Genomic DNA, 12,592 nt, shown 5'->3' with positions numbered 1-12,592 from the left:
GTCTGTTGCTTGGAGTGAGGAGATTCTCACTCCTGGGGTTCTCTGTGTGGATCCAGGTGTGTCCCTACTCCATTACCTGGGCACATCCTCATGGTGGGGTAGCCCCAACCCGAGTTGGGAGCTGCTGTTGGGATGGAGCCACTCCCTGGCAGCTGGGCAGGACCTTTCCTGCTGATTGTACATTGACTGGTGACAAAGGAATGTAGCTGGAATAAATGAACAAAAAACCATGGGAAGAGCCCATCTGCAGTGCTCTTGGATGAGGAACATCCCTCCTTCAGGTGTGGCTCCTCAAGGGATGATCCCACTCTTATCAGGGAATGTAACAGAGCTCAGGAGAGGACAAGCTCATCTGGTTTGTCACAAACCTGTCCCTGGGCACAAGTCAGGTGGCAGAGTCTGTGGGAATGTGTAGAGATCTGAGATGTGCCTCATCAAGGTCTCAGTGGACGTTCAGGATTCCAGACCTTGGGACACACAACCAAATGTGGGTGAGATGGACTTGGTGAGGCTGTGGGAGCAGGGGGGTTTGTGGTCTGTCTGAGCAAGTGACTCACCTGAACACAGGTAAATGTGCAACACATTTTTACAGTTGAACATTTTAAGTATCCTGGGAAGCAGGGCCCATTCCTGGTGTCAGGAATAGGTCTCCAAGTCCATGTTTGGTGCAATACAAGTGAGCGCTGTGGGGCACAGCTGTCACTGAGGGACACAGCTCTGAGGTCACTGCAGTGCTCCACCACATGCCAGGCTGCTCGTTTGGAGACTGAGGGGAAAACAGGAGTGGAAAATTCCTTAAAGAAAGCCAGGAAACTCAGGCTGATGGAAAAGGACAAAGAGGTTGAGATTGTGTGAGAGGGGATGTTCTGCTGAGAACTGAGTTTGCCAAGGCACCGAGTGTCCATCCAGTCCCACTGGAGGATGGTGAGTGAAGGATTCCAGGAAAGGTTGGTGGAAACAGGCAAACTTGGCTTTTCCCAGCGAGATGAAAATGAATTCAGCTCCCAAGAGATCTTTGGGATCCCTGGGCTCAGCTGTGGGTGATGGCACAAAACCCTCTGTCCGTTCCAGCTGGGTTGGTTCCTTTTGTGTCCCCTGTTCCTGTGTCCTCACACGCCACCAAAATCAAGCTCCAGCTGATCCCAGTAAACAGACAGGGCTCTCATGGCACTGACACCAACCACAGCTCATTTGTTCACCTCCTTCTGCCAGGCTGGAGTTGGGTCCTTCTCTCTGTGTGCCTAGGGCAGCCTGGAGCAGAGCCAGAGGGACTTGTTCTATGGAATGCCAGAATTCCAAAGTGATTTGTGTTGGGAGGCACCTTAAAGCTCGTCCAGGCAAGGACACTTTCCACTAGACCAGGACGCTCCAAGCCCCAGCCACACCGGACCTTGAACACTTCCAGGGATGGGGAGCCTCTGCTTTCACTTGGACTGGCCTCTGATATGCTGGATGTGGAACACAGCAGTGAAGAAGCAGATCCTGGATGGGTTTAATCAGAAATTGCCCCACATGTGTGGCCAGTGGGCTGGAAAAGCTGCTGGGCTGGGATCTACTGGAGCTGAGTTTGCCTGTGCAGTCAGGCTGTTCACCCCTCAGTGACAGCTCTGACATTCCATCCTCATCCTGCTGCTGGTGGAGGCCCTCGAGGCCATTCCAGTCCCCCAGGTGTTTCCATGCTTCCTTCCTTGGCCTTGCCATGAGCTGTGTTTGCATCCCAAAACTCTGGAATTGAGCCAGGGTAGAGGTGACAGAGAATCCAAAGTGCAGGACAGGCCTGGCCTGAAGGAATTCCCCCCACCATGGCCCAGTTTGTTACTCAATGCCTTGAGTTAAAATTCTGCTTTCCCAGGGGTAATGTTCACATCTCGCTTTGTTTTTTTAGGTGAATTATTCAGCAGTTTTAAAGAATTGCATTCAACGGCCTTTAGAGAGTTTTAGGTGAAGTTTATCTGTTCATGCACACCTGGATCCTACAGATAAGCTACTTCCCAGGTAAAGATTTAGAGAAAATGCAACATTTTTCATGCTGTTGAATAGATCAGTTTTAACCTGTGACATTTACAGTGTTAACCAAAAAAATGGAAGGCGTTTTTGCTTTTCACTTTTTATGTATTCTGCACTAAAAAAGAAAAATCTATTTAATGATAGAAATACCAAGATTGGTGTTGCTTGGTCTTTGATTTTGTTAAAGCTTGATCCAAAGCTCACTGAAATCTGGGAAAATCTCCCGTGGATATCCATGGGCTTTGGATCAGCTGAATGAAAGGGAGAGGTAGGAGCCCACCACAGCTGATCCCACCTGGCTGAGTTCAGCAGGAGCCCATTGGGCACTGGAGAAACAGATCTGGAACTGAGAATTTGCAGGAATTTGCATATAATTAATAAGAGAAGGCCATTTTAGCTTGTTCACTGAGAACACTGGGGTTGACACACACCAGTTCTAAATCACCACCTCTAGATTTTATCAGTAGGGCAGCACCATTTAGGTACAAAATAAACTTCCAAAGAATTCTTTCCCACACTAGGTATTTTTCACTGGTAAAGGAATTACTGCAACTGCTTTGTTTCAAACAGGAAAGTGAGATTCTTTGGAATTCAAACAGAATTGTGGGATTTGGTTTTGTCAAGTGTCCAAGATAGCGGAGCTGGTGTGGGAATGTAATTCCCCAAGTGTGCTTGGATGGGATGATTTGTTATTCCCAAATACTTGCTGAAAGAGCAGCGAATGTTTCCATGTCTGAATGTACAGTTTCTAAGCTGGATTTACATTTTAATGTTGAAAAACTTGGTGTATCTCAAGCTTGTTGTAAAATACTCCTCTGGTTCCTGTTCCCAACGTGGCATTGGAGAGTTGAAGTCCACATTAGATATTTTATGTTAAACAAATAAATAGTTTTTTCAGGAAATAAGTTTTTGGCTCTTCTGGGGGATGTTTAGGAGGGGTTATAACTTTGCTTTTTTTTTTTTTTTTTTTTGTGTCTTGGTGTTCAGAGGTTTGAGCTACAGGGCTCAGCACTCTGCAGGTCTGACTCATTTTCTGTCTGTTTTGTGTATTTAGATGTAAAGAAAAGTCACAGGATTCCTGTTCCCATTGTAAGTAACCTCACTACAGCAAAACATTGTGGATGCTGCATCCCTGGAAGTGTTCCAGGCAAGGTTAGGTAGGGCTTGGAGCAATCTGGTGTAGTGGAAGTTGTCCCTGCCCATGGCAGGGGTGGGACTGGATAAGCTGCAAGATCCCTTCCCATCCAAACCATTCTGGGATTCTATATTTTTAAAAATTCTCTTAAATCTTTAATTGATTTTTCATATTTAATTCAGTTTGGACAATAAACCCCAGCTAGTTTGGCCTCTTCCCTGGGTGTGCTGGCATCAGGTGGCTCCACATGTGTCTGGACTTTGGGTCAGGGAGGGTTCCTTCTACTAATTTCCATTTCAATATAAACCCTTCATTTCCCTATCATTTTTCTAAACCATAATTAAGTGCCCAACCCTATTTTCCTCCTCCCTGTCACTGATATTCTTATTTTGATACCCAATAATTTACAGGCAGGAGGTGGTTGAAGGATGAGTCAAAATGACTAACTGAGCTGCAAATCCTTCTCATGCTAATGCAGGGTGTTCTCATCCCAGAGTGCTTCCATCTTCCTTCTCCCAGCCTGGGATGCAGAGCCTCCTTCCTGGGAAATAATTGGGAACTAGAAGGGTTTGTGTGACTGAAGCAATGCTGGGGTGTTGTATTGTGTTTTTGAGAGCACAGCGGCACTGGGGGGAATAGTCTTTCATCTCTGGTTACTTTTTGGCATCCTCAGGCATTTCTAAAACTCATTCTCAGGATCATGGAATCTCCTGAGCTGGAAAGGACCACAGGGATCATCCAGTCCAGCTCCTGGCCCTGCAGTCCCACCCTGTGCATCCCTGGGAATGGTGTCCAAATGCTCCTTGAGCTCTGGCAGGAAATTTCCCAGGTGCCAGAGCTGCTGTTTGTTGACTTCCCTGATACTTGATGTGCTTCCAGCTTTATTCTGGGTCACAGGAGATCCTTGTGGAGAACTGGGAGTTTCTAAAATGTGCTGACTCTGGACATGGGAGGTGGTGCTTTGTGTGTCAGAGGACATGAAGGAATTGTCCAGACCCCATTCCATGACTCCCTGACCTCTCCCTGGCCTCAAAATGAACTTCAATCCCTCAGTGGAGAATTTGCCCAGAGAGCTGTGACTGCCCCATCCCTGGAAAGTGTCCAAGGCCAGGTTGGAGGGGGTTTGGAGAAACTTGGGATAGTGGAAGATGTCCCTGCCCTGACAGGGTGGTGGCACCGGATGATCTTCAAGGTCCCTTCCCATCCAAATCCACGATTCTGTGATTTCTGTGAGTTCTTAATGCCCTGGGGACTGTCAGCAGCCACAGATCCTCACACAATGATATTCTAGGTTCCCTTGTCTGCTTGGAATCTGGAGTGATGACTCCTACTCCTCCAGGATGAAATGTTTAGGAAAAATGTGTGTGTAGACACGGAATGATGATCTCCTGGGACATTTCTGTGGATGCAGCATTTGAGGCCCATCCCGTGCCATCACTAAGAGGAAGAACCATCAGGCACAAGAGATTTGAACATTCCCTTTACTGGTCACACAGATTAAGTTGAAGCCTTTAGAAAACAGAGTTAACCTGCAAATAAAATTACAGATCAGCTCATTCCTGTTTGCCAGGAGGCCATGTGGGATCACAGGGCAGTGGATCCTGCAGGCTCTGAGATCACAAGAATCAGCTGCTTGTTGTCAGGTGTACAGTGATTTCCTACACCCCTGTTTGTCCAGTGGAATTTTCCCAAAATCACCAAAGTGGGGGCTGGATTTACAGCAGAGAATGTGCTGCTGAATGTCTCATATTTGGAATAAGTGAAACCAAGGGGATCCAGTTCCCCTGGATGGCTTTTCCTGGGGTGGGATCACAGACCATTGAGTTCAGCATTAATCAGCAGGGAATTTTCTCCAGCCTTTATTTTCCTTTTCCTGACTTTACCTAGTGACTGCAACATTTCCAGGGAAGCTGGAAATTCTTTGGACAGTCTGGGCATGGCAGTGGCTCCCAATTTCCCCTGCCCAGCTGTGTTTGCTAAGCCCAGCAGGGAGATGCCCACGCTGCTGAGCTATTCCTGGCACACGGAGTCATCAGGAGAGGGGAGCTGCACCACGGCTGAGTAAGGAGCACTTGGCTTATCCACACAGGAGAGTGAGCCAGGCACTGTGCTGGACTCACAACAGCCTTTGGATTTGAGGCTTCCTCTTCCTCGCCATCCAGTGCCCTGTCTGGGATGGTTTGTAAAGCAGGAAAGACACATGGCATGGGGAGATCAGCCAGGCTGTATCTTCAGAACAGAGTGTTGGGTCCCCAACAGCATCCCTGAACACCCCAAAAAGTCCTGCTCCTCCTCTGAGAAGCACAACCTTTCCCAAGCCAGGTCCTCTCTCTGAGCTGTGTCCCACAGCCAGGAGAAATGGGAAGCTGAGGGGCCCGTGGGAGTTTTAAGGACAAGAAGAGCTATTTTCTTAGGCTCTCTGCTATATATAGAGTCTGGCAAGCCCACAGGGCTGGAACAAGTTGCTTTTGTTGCTAAAACTTCGTTTGGAAAGGCCATTTTAGGCAAGTGCTGCTGTCTGGTGCCAGCTACACTAAGCAGGTGCTCTGGCCCGAGATTTGTCCTGGCAGGAATGTGAGGAAAACTGGTGTAACTCAGGCACATGCTCCCAGAGCTGCTGTTACTTCCCTGGGAGCCTCAGAGCTTCTTCCTACTAAGGAGCTTTTGCCTCCTGGGGGGGAGCCTGTAAATCTAATTACACACTGGGTGTTGGAGCAGCCAGCAGAGACCTCAGGTGTCCCCAGCTCCATTTCAGATCCTGTCCCCTGGTGCAGATGAACTGCAGGACTGTCCAGGGTTCAGCTGAACCCAGCCTGCCCTTTGCAGCCTGAGCCCAGACAGCACTTGGTGCACTTTGCCACGGATGATTAGTCCATATCTGAAAGCCCTTCCTCCAGGCAGGTTGTGGAGGGAGTGGAGCCATCTGGAAAACGGCAGCGACCTGGAAATGAGACGCTGAGAGCCAGAGCTGGGTCGAGCAGCCTGTGTGTGTATGCCTGTGCTGTTCCCATCCTTCTGCTGTGATTCCTAAGCCATGGTTGTCACCTACTCCAGGGGAGCAGGTGCTCACAAGCGGGACCCTGGGGGGGTGGCCAGCTGCTTCTTCTCCTGCAGGATGCTCCCAAAGAGCCGAGCTGCTGCCATGGCACAGCCCCAGTGGATGGTGATCCCAAAGCCGCCGTGGCCGTAGTTGTGAATCACCTGGGGGAGAACCACAGAATCCCAGCATGGATTAGAGGGAATCTCAAAGCCCTTCTTGTCCCATCCCCTGCTGTGGGCAGGGACATCTCCAACCAGCCCAGGTTGCTCCAAGCCCTGTCCAACCGATCCCTGAGCACTTCCAGGGATGGGGCAGCCACATCAATCATTTGTTTCAGTATGTCTCACATTTATCCCTGGGCTCAAAGATTCCCTCGCTGTTGGTGGGGAGATGGAGAAGAGGGATGATCACAGGAACAGGGCTTCTTTATCACTGCCCGGGGCACGGTGACTGGGGCACAATTAACACGGTCATTAATTACACTCAGTCCCGGGGCTGTGCGGGTACCTCTCCCTGGAGACTCCCGAGGCGGATGCTCTCCCGCTCCAGGCGGACCGAGGGCCGTGCTGGTCTCAGGCCGCTCCACTCCCCGACGATCTTCGCCTTCTGGAAGCAAAAGCACGTCAGCATTGCACAGCATTCCTTGGAATCCCACCAGCCAAACCTCACAGCACCAGGTGAGCCCTGAGATGAGCGGGGACAGGGGGCTCCCCATCCTGCAGCAGCTCCAGGCAGAATGATTTGTGATGGCAGTGCCAGCCTGGAGCCGAGGCAAATCCCTGTGCCAAAGCCCCACGCCACCTTTCCTGCTAATCCAGGGAATAACAGCAGCACTGGGAGTGGACATAACCCAGCCTCACCCCACACAGCCCTTCTCTAATGGTGTGGGGACAAAGGGTTGGAACCTCCCAAAGCTCTGGTTCTGTTTTTTACCAGCTACATGAGTAATTATTATCCCTATAAACCTTGTCTCAGTGGCAGCCCCAGCCCTTCCTGTCCCTCAGCCAGGTGGAAGAGCCCCAGGTATCCATGATGGACACACAGAAAGCCTGACTTACGGAAACACCGAGGTCCTGTGGTTTGTCCCAGCACCCATTCCTGCATCCTGAGCCCCCCAGCTCCCCGTGCCCCATGCTGGCACTTGGGTCACCCACCTGGAGAGCCGGGAGCAGCTGGCAGCAGCTGTCCCAGATGGATTTGTGATCCTTGGCACTGTTCTCCTCACTCCAGTTTCCATGCTGGTAAATCCCTCCCAGGACTGTGAACTCGCTCCTGCACCAGGAGCCAAAGGAGACACACAGTGGTGGCTTGTCCCCAGCTGTCCCCTGTGGGGCCACCACGTGGAGGGACACTGTGTGAGTGTGATGTTGGATCCTGCTACACCCTGAGCCTGCAAAAAATTCCTGTTGGAGAAACTCCCTGTGGAAGCAGGCAGAGAGCAGTGCCTGCACATCTGCTTGTGAGCAAGTCACTCATTAAATCCTGTCAGCCCTTCCTTGTCTGGGCAAAGCAGACAGATAATTGCATCCTTATCAAACAGGTCTGCTCCTGCCTGGCTCAGGAAGAGCCGGAAGGAACGGGATGGCTCTGGAGGGGAACACAGAGATTGGTGCTGCTGCTGCCCCAAACTCCTGTGGATTAACTGAGGACAAGATGCAGGTTAAGGCTGAAGGGGGCCTGGCGGGGTCGGTGTGGCTGGACTCTTCCAAAACCTTGCTTGATCATTGGGAAGCACAAAAGCAAAAGGAGGGACCCTCCAGGGCTGAGCTGTCCAGCAGGGAAGGGGTGCCCTCCACATGAGAACTGGATCCCACTCTTCCCTTGGGATCAGCCTGGTGCCCAGCTCTGACAGCTCGAGCTAAAACAAGCACAGGCAGAGGAATTCATCTGTGCCTGGGACTGTGATCAGGAATCACTCAGAATATGCTGCATGGGGGCTGTGAGCCTGCAAAGCTCCTGTTTACATCCTGGCTTACTGCCTAAGCCTGAAATATTAGGACAATAGGAAGTGCCAGTGATGCAGCATTCAAATTCCAGCTTAAAGACCCCTCTCCGCTGCCAGAGCAGGGTTGCTGCAGGACCTTGGGAGGAAGCAGAGCTGGGATGAACAGCAGATGAATTTATTTATCCCATGGTGTAGCTCCCTGGGCAGAGCCAGGAGTTGGACTCGATTCTTGTGTTCCCTTCCAGCTCAGGATATTCCATGATAAACCCAATGAGATGCCCCCAGGCTCACCAGCAGCTCAGGGGACAGTGAGGGGAAGGCTGAGCTTTCCCAGGGGGTTTTGTTGAAGTAAAAGAATTCCTGCCCTGATTTTATGGGAGCATGGATCAGCAGTGCCTTTCCCCACCCTGAGCTGCTGCACCACAGTTTGGTCCACACCATTGATAATAAAGATGGCTACAGATGTGAAAACAAAAGATCTCCCCCAAAATATCCACTCCACTGTCAGTGTTTGGCTGTTCTGGGGACTTGGCCAGAATGGAGTTTGCTTTGGTGGGATTTGGTCCTTGGAAAAGGACAGGACATGGAAGCACCATGGTGCAGGGTGCTCTCTGTGCCGAATGGGAGCTCCCTCACTTTGCTGCCCACATCCTTCTGCTCTCCTCTCACACAGCCAAGAAAAGCACCAGGGATGAAGCCAGGCCTGGCAGACACAGCAGGAGCCATGTCCCCAGCCAGGCTTGGGGGACACTGACAGAGGAATGTCACTGGTGCCAACCAGCCCTGCCTCGGCCATGGTCACCTACCCAGGGATGATGTAGGGCGAGTTGTAGATCCCAGATTTCAAGTTGTGAGTGATGATGAAATGCTTCACCCATGGGGCCAGGACCTGGGAGATGAAGGGGAGGAAGTCAGAGCTGGAGAGTGGGTGCCAGGCTCTGGAGGCAGCAGGAGGGACATGAGGGTCCAGATATGAGACCCTCCCTTAGCTCAGTGTTCCCTGTGCTGGCTTCCCTGGGAAGATGGGAAAACAGGAGTGCAAGCAGGGAGGAGCTTCCTATTCACCTGTGTTTCTCCAAATAATCCCCATCTTCTCCCAAATATTTTCTGTCTTTTTATTATCAGCATTGTGCCTCTGACATCCCCCAGGAGAAACAGGCTGGAGGCTGAGGGCATTCCCACAGCTGAACCAGGAATCGGATCCTGGTTGGTTTCACATGAGCAGTGTTTGCTGGGAATCAGGGCTTGATCCCAGTGCAGATCCAGCCACAAACCCATGGTTTTCCCCATAGGGCACAGACACTCCTCGTGGTAACAGACGGGTTTTTGGGAAGCCCCCAGGGCTGTCCCAGCTCACCTTGATGATCTGGCCCCGACCGGGCTGCAGCTCTGGGTCGGGCTGCAGGTCCCCTGAGTGCACCCCACTACAGTTCAGGACCACATCCACACCCTGGGAAAACAGCTGAGGAGAGAGGGACACGGCTGGGAGCAGTACACAGGGATGTTGCCACAGAGACACAACATTCCTGCTTCCAAACGAGCCAAGTGCTCTTTCCAACAGTCAGGAAATGGATAAACCATAAGGGACAGATCCAGGGTACAGCTTCTTCCCCAGCCAGCTCCTGCTGACATCCCATTTGTGCCACCAAGCCATTCCAGGGAAAGCTGCCAATCCATGCTCTACCCTGTCCTCTGTCAACCATCCCTCAGTACCCAAGACCCTTTATCTTTCCTAGTCAAATTTATTTCCTGGATCTTGCCATAATCTTGCTGCTGTTCCCTGGCCCATCGCTCATGCCAAGGAATATCCTGGAGCAGCACCTGCCTGCTGGATGCTGCTTCTCCACTCTGGGATGGGGCTGTGCCCTCTGCCCTGGCTCCACATCCCCACTCACCTCCTGGAAAGATTCAACCTTCTTATGGAAAAACTTCACTCCCCTCTGCATCAGCCTGGGAAGCACAAGTTCATTTGTTACTGGCAAATTAAAAGCAAATGTTCAATACTATGACGCCTGCTCAGCATTAGAAATGATAGGAATAAAACCAAGCCCCAAATTCTTCCCAAGCCAGAAGCACTTGGATGCAGCTCCAAGTATCCCAATACTTTCATTTTTGTCATGCAAAAAACACACATACTGTTAATGTGTTACCCCACTGGGGCAATGAACAGGAATTCCAGAGCCTCTTCCCTGTTTCCTGGGGATGCATCTCTGCCTAACCTATCCTGATGTGCAGGATGAAAATCCACACCTGCAGCCACAGGAAACAGGAGCAGCTGCACTCACCTGTTGGTCAGCCAGGGCAGGTAACTCCTGCCCTCCAGCATCAGCGCCGTGTTGAACCAGCCATAGCTGAAACAGGAGGAGAGGAGGCTGAGAGGACCTACAGGAGCCTCCTGCCCCAACATTCCTGACAGCCACTGTGGATCTGGGACCCCAATTCCCCTTGGGACCCTCCTCACATGAGTGTATGCTTTTTCCTCCCTTTTTACAGCATAAAACACCTTCAGGTTTTCCTCCCCTATTTTGACACTTAGGAAAGGTGAGGTAAGAGAGGAGCTGAAATGGTTTCTGTGCTGGGTTGCTGCTTTTTTTGGCCATTTAAGCTGTTTCCTATTTATTTGGAGGGAAGCAGTTTTAAAGAAGTGAGGACATTTCTGTGCCTGCAGTTCCTTGTCCCACTGCCTCATGCCAGGGCTGTATTCAGGAGGTGAATCCAGGACTGTCCTACCTGAGTCTCCAAAAAACTGACTGAAAAATACCTGTAACCAGGGAAGAGTTCGAGTTCTTTTGGTGTCAAGTTCCTGAATCCCAGGACAATGTTCTTCCAGGATGGGTCCTACAGCACAGAAAGAGCTCTGAGATCATTCATGAACCGGGATCACCATGGGACAGAAGCCGTGGGGGGATCATGGGACACATCCCATGGGACACAGCCCATCCCAGAGGGACACGGGTGGATGTGCAGCTGCCAGCACAGCTGGAGAGGCTCTGTCACTCCCACTCTCCTAGGGCTCAGCCCTTCCTCACACCAATATTGCCTCGGGAGCACAGAAAACACCATCTCCCAGGCACTGTCACAAGGCAAACTTGGAAATACTGGGAAGCACTGGCTGGAAGAAGCACAGCCCTGCCCACAGCAGGCAGCCGCTGAGCCGGAGCCCTACCCAGCCCTGGCTGTGACCTGCTCCTTACCGGCACCGGCTCCGTGAACAGGTTGTAGCCAGAAATGAGGAAAAGTCCCATTTCCTTGGCTGCTGGGGAGTGCAGGTGCCCGAGGAGGTAGTCAAAGGTCTCTTTATTCCAGAGCCTGTGATGAGAACGGGGCAGTGGTGGCTCCGCCAACCCCACGGAGCTGTGCCAGGGCAGCTCATGGCACACAGGGAGAGGGACAGGCACCATCCTCCTCCTCCTCCTGCCTTACGTCTCCTGCAGGTTGCCGTGGTCACTCAGGTAGGGCTGCCACAGTCCGGCCGCCCCGTCGCTGGTGGTGTGGGGGGTGAAGTGGTCAGCATAGACCTGGAGCTCCAGGGAAGGCTCCAGGCTGTGGAACTGCTCATGGATGCACAGGGTGCTGGAGAGCCCGATCACCCCGGCGCCGATGATGGCTACACGCATGGCTGCGGCTCCTGCGAGGGGTGAGGGCTCCGAGGGCAGAGCTGGGGCTGCTGGGCAAGCTGGGGACACCACGGGGGAACATCAGCTCCTGCAGGAGCCTCAGCTTCCCTGCCAGAGCAGCAGGGAAGGGCTGAGGTCCTCATGGTGCATCTGCGTGCTTTTCTTGTAAAGCCTCCCAGCTCTCCTGGAGCTCTGATCCAGGAATCATGGATAGGGGGTTGTGGTTCCTCACAGTGGCTGGGGAATGTGTCTCCACCCCTGGCTGTGCCAGCAGAAAAGCTGCAGCTTGGCTGGCACGGCTGCACTGCTCAGCTGGCACAAGTGGCTCCAGGTGTGTCCTGCCCCAGGACAGGGTGGCACAGCCTCGGGATCCTCCTCTGCGTCCCACCAGCCACAGGCTGAGCAGCCAGGGAGATGCTGGAGCACCCACCACAGGGGGACACTGTGAACCCTCCACTCCCAGTGACCCAACCCTGCTCTGAGCAGCTCACAATCCTTCCCAGCCACTGGCATGGGCTGGAGGCGAGAGGTGGGCACGGATAAAAAAAAAGTGGGAAGCAGCAGGAGTTTTCCAGGGAGCAGTGCCAGGTGTGATGAGTGTAAGGCTGGATCCTCACACCATTGCCACCCTCAGGGCTGCACATGAGGGTGGCTGTGCCACCACCCCAAACCCTTCCAGGTACGGCTGGGAGGATGGCTGTGGGTAAATTCTGGCTGCAAATCACGGAATCCTAGAATCACAGAATCACAGGATCACTGGGTTGGAAGAGACCTTCAAGATCATCGAGTCCAACCCAGCCCCAACCCCTCACCCAAACCCTGGCACCCAGTGCCACATCCAGGCTTTT

At 52.1% G+C, this 12,592-nt stretch overlaps 1 protein-coding gene across 2 annotated transcripts; it reads right to left on the bottom strand.

Moving 5' to 3' along the window:
- Positions 1-4,606: 4,606 nt before the first annotated feature.
- DAO (D-amino acid oxidase) lies at positions 4,607-11,823 on the bottom strand. 2 transcript variants are annotated; one of them, XM_068208613.1, is made up of 10 exons: positions 11,551-11,819; positions 11,322-11,436; positions 10,889-10,965; positions 10,413-10,478; positions 10,023-10,077; positions 9,485-9,589; positions 8,934-9,016; positions 7,337-7,454; positions 6,690-6,788; positions 4,607-6,343 (listed from the first exon to the last, which is right to left on the bottom strand). In XM_068208613.1, exons 1-10 carry the CDS (start codon positions 11,742-11,744, stop codon positions 6,209-6,211), a joined length of 1,047 nt encoding a protein of 348 aa, XP_068064714.1. In that variant the 5' UTR covers positions 11,745-11,819; the 3' UTR covers positions 4,607-6,208. The 2 variants fall into 2 exon arrangements, 1 of the variants encoding a protein (XP_068064714.1); XR_011004943.1 differs by having other exon boundaries at positions 6,217-6,343; positions 7,337-7,507; positions 11,551-11,823.
- Positions 11,824-12,592: the final 769 nt, after the last annotated feature.

Source organism: Anomalospiza imberbis, chromosome 18 (assembly GCF_031753505.1).
Source record: "Anomalospiza imberbis isolate Cuckoo-Finch-1a 21T00152 chromosome 18, ASM3175350v1, whole genome shotgun sequence".
Taxonomy (NCBI): Eukaryota; Metazoa; Chordata; class Aves; order Passeriformes; family Viduidae; genus Anomalospiza; species Anomalospiza imberbis.
The sequence above is the reverse complement of the archived record's forward strand: the minus strand, read 5'-3'. Positions and strand labels throughout refer to the sequence as shown.

Bases quoted from the DNA above. Each gene is read 5' to 3' on its own strand.
- DAO (XM_068208613.1), bottom strand. From the start codon at position 11,744: ATGCGTGTAGCCATCATCGGCGCCGGGGTGATCGGGCTCTCCAGCACC. The intron at 9,590-10,022 runs GTGAGTGGGGAT...CTCTCTCCTCAG, and splicing joins AGGTTGAATCTTTCCAGGAG to CTGTTTTCCCAGGGTGTGGA. The intron at 6,344-6,689 runs GTACCCGCACAG...GTTCTCCCCCAG, and splicing joins TCGGGAGTCTCCAGGGAGAG to GTGATTCACAACTACGGCCA.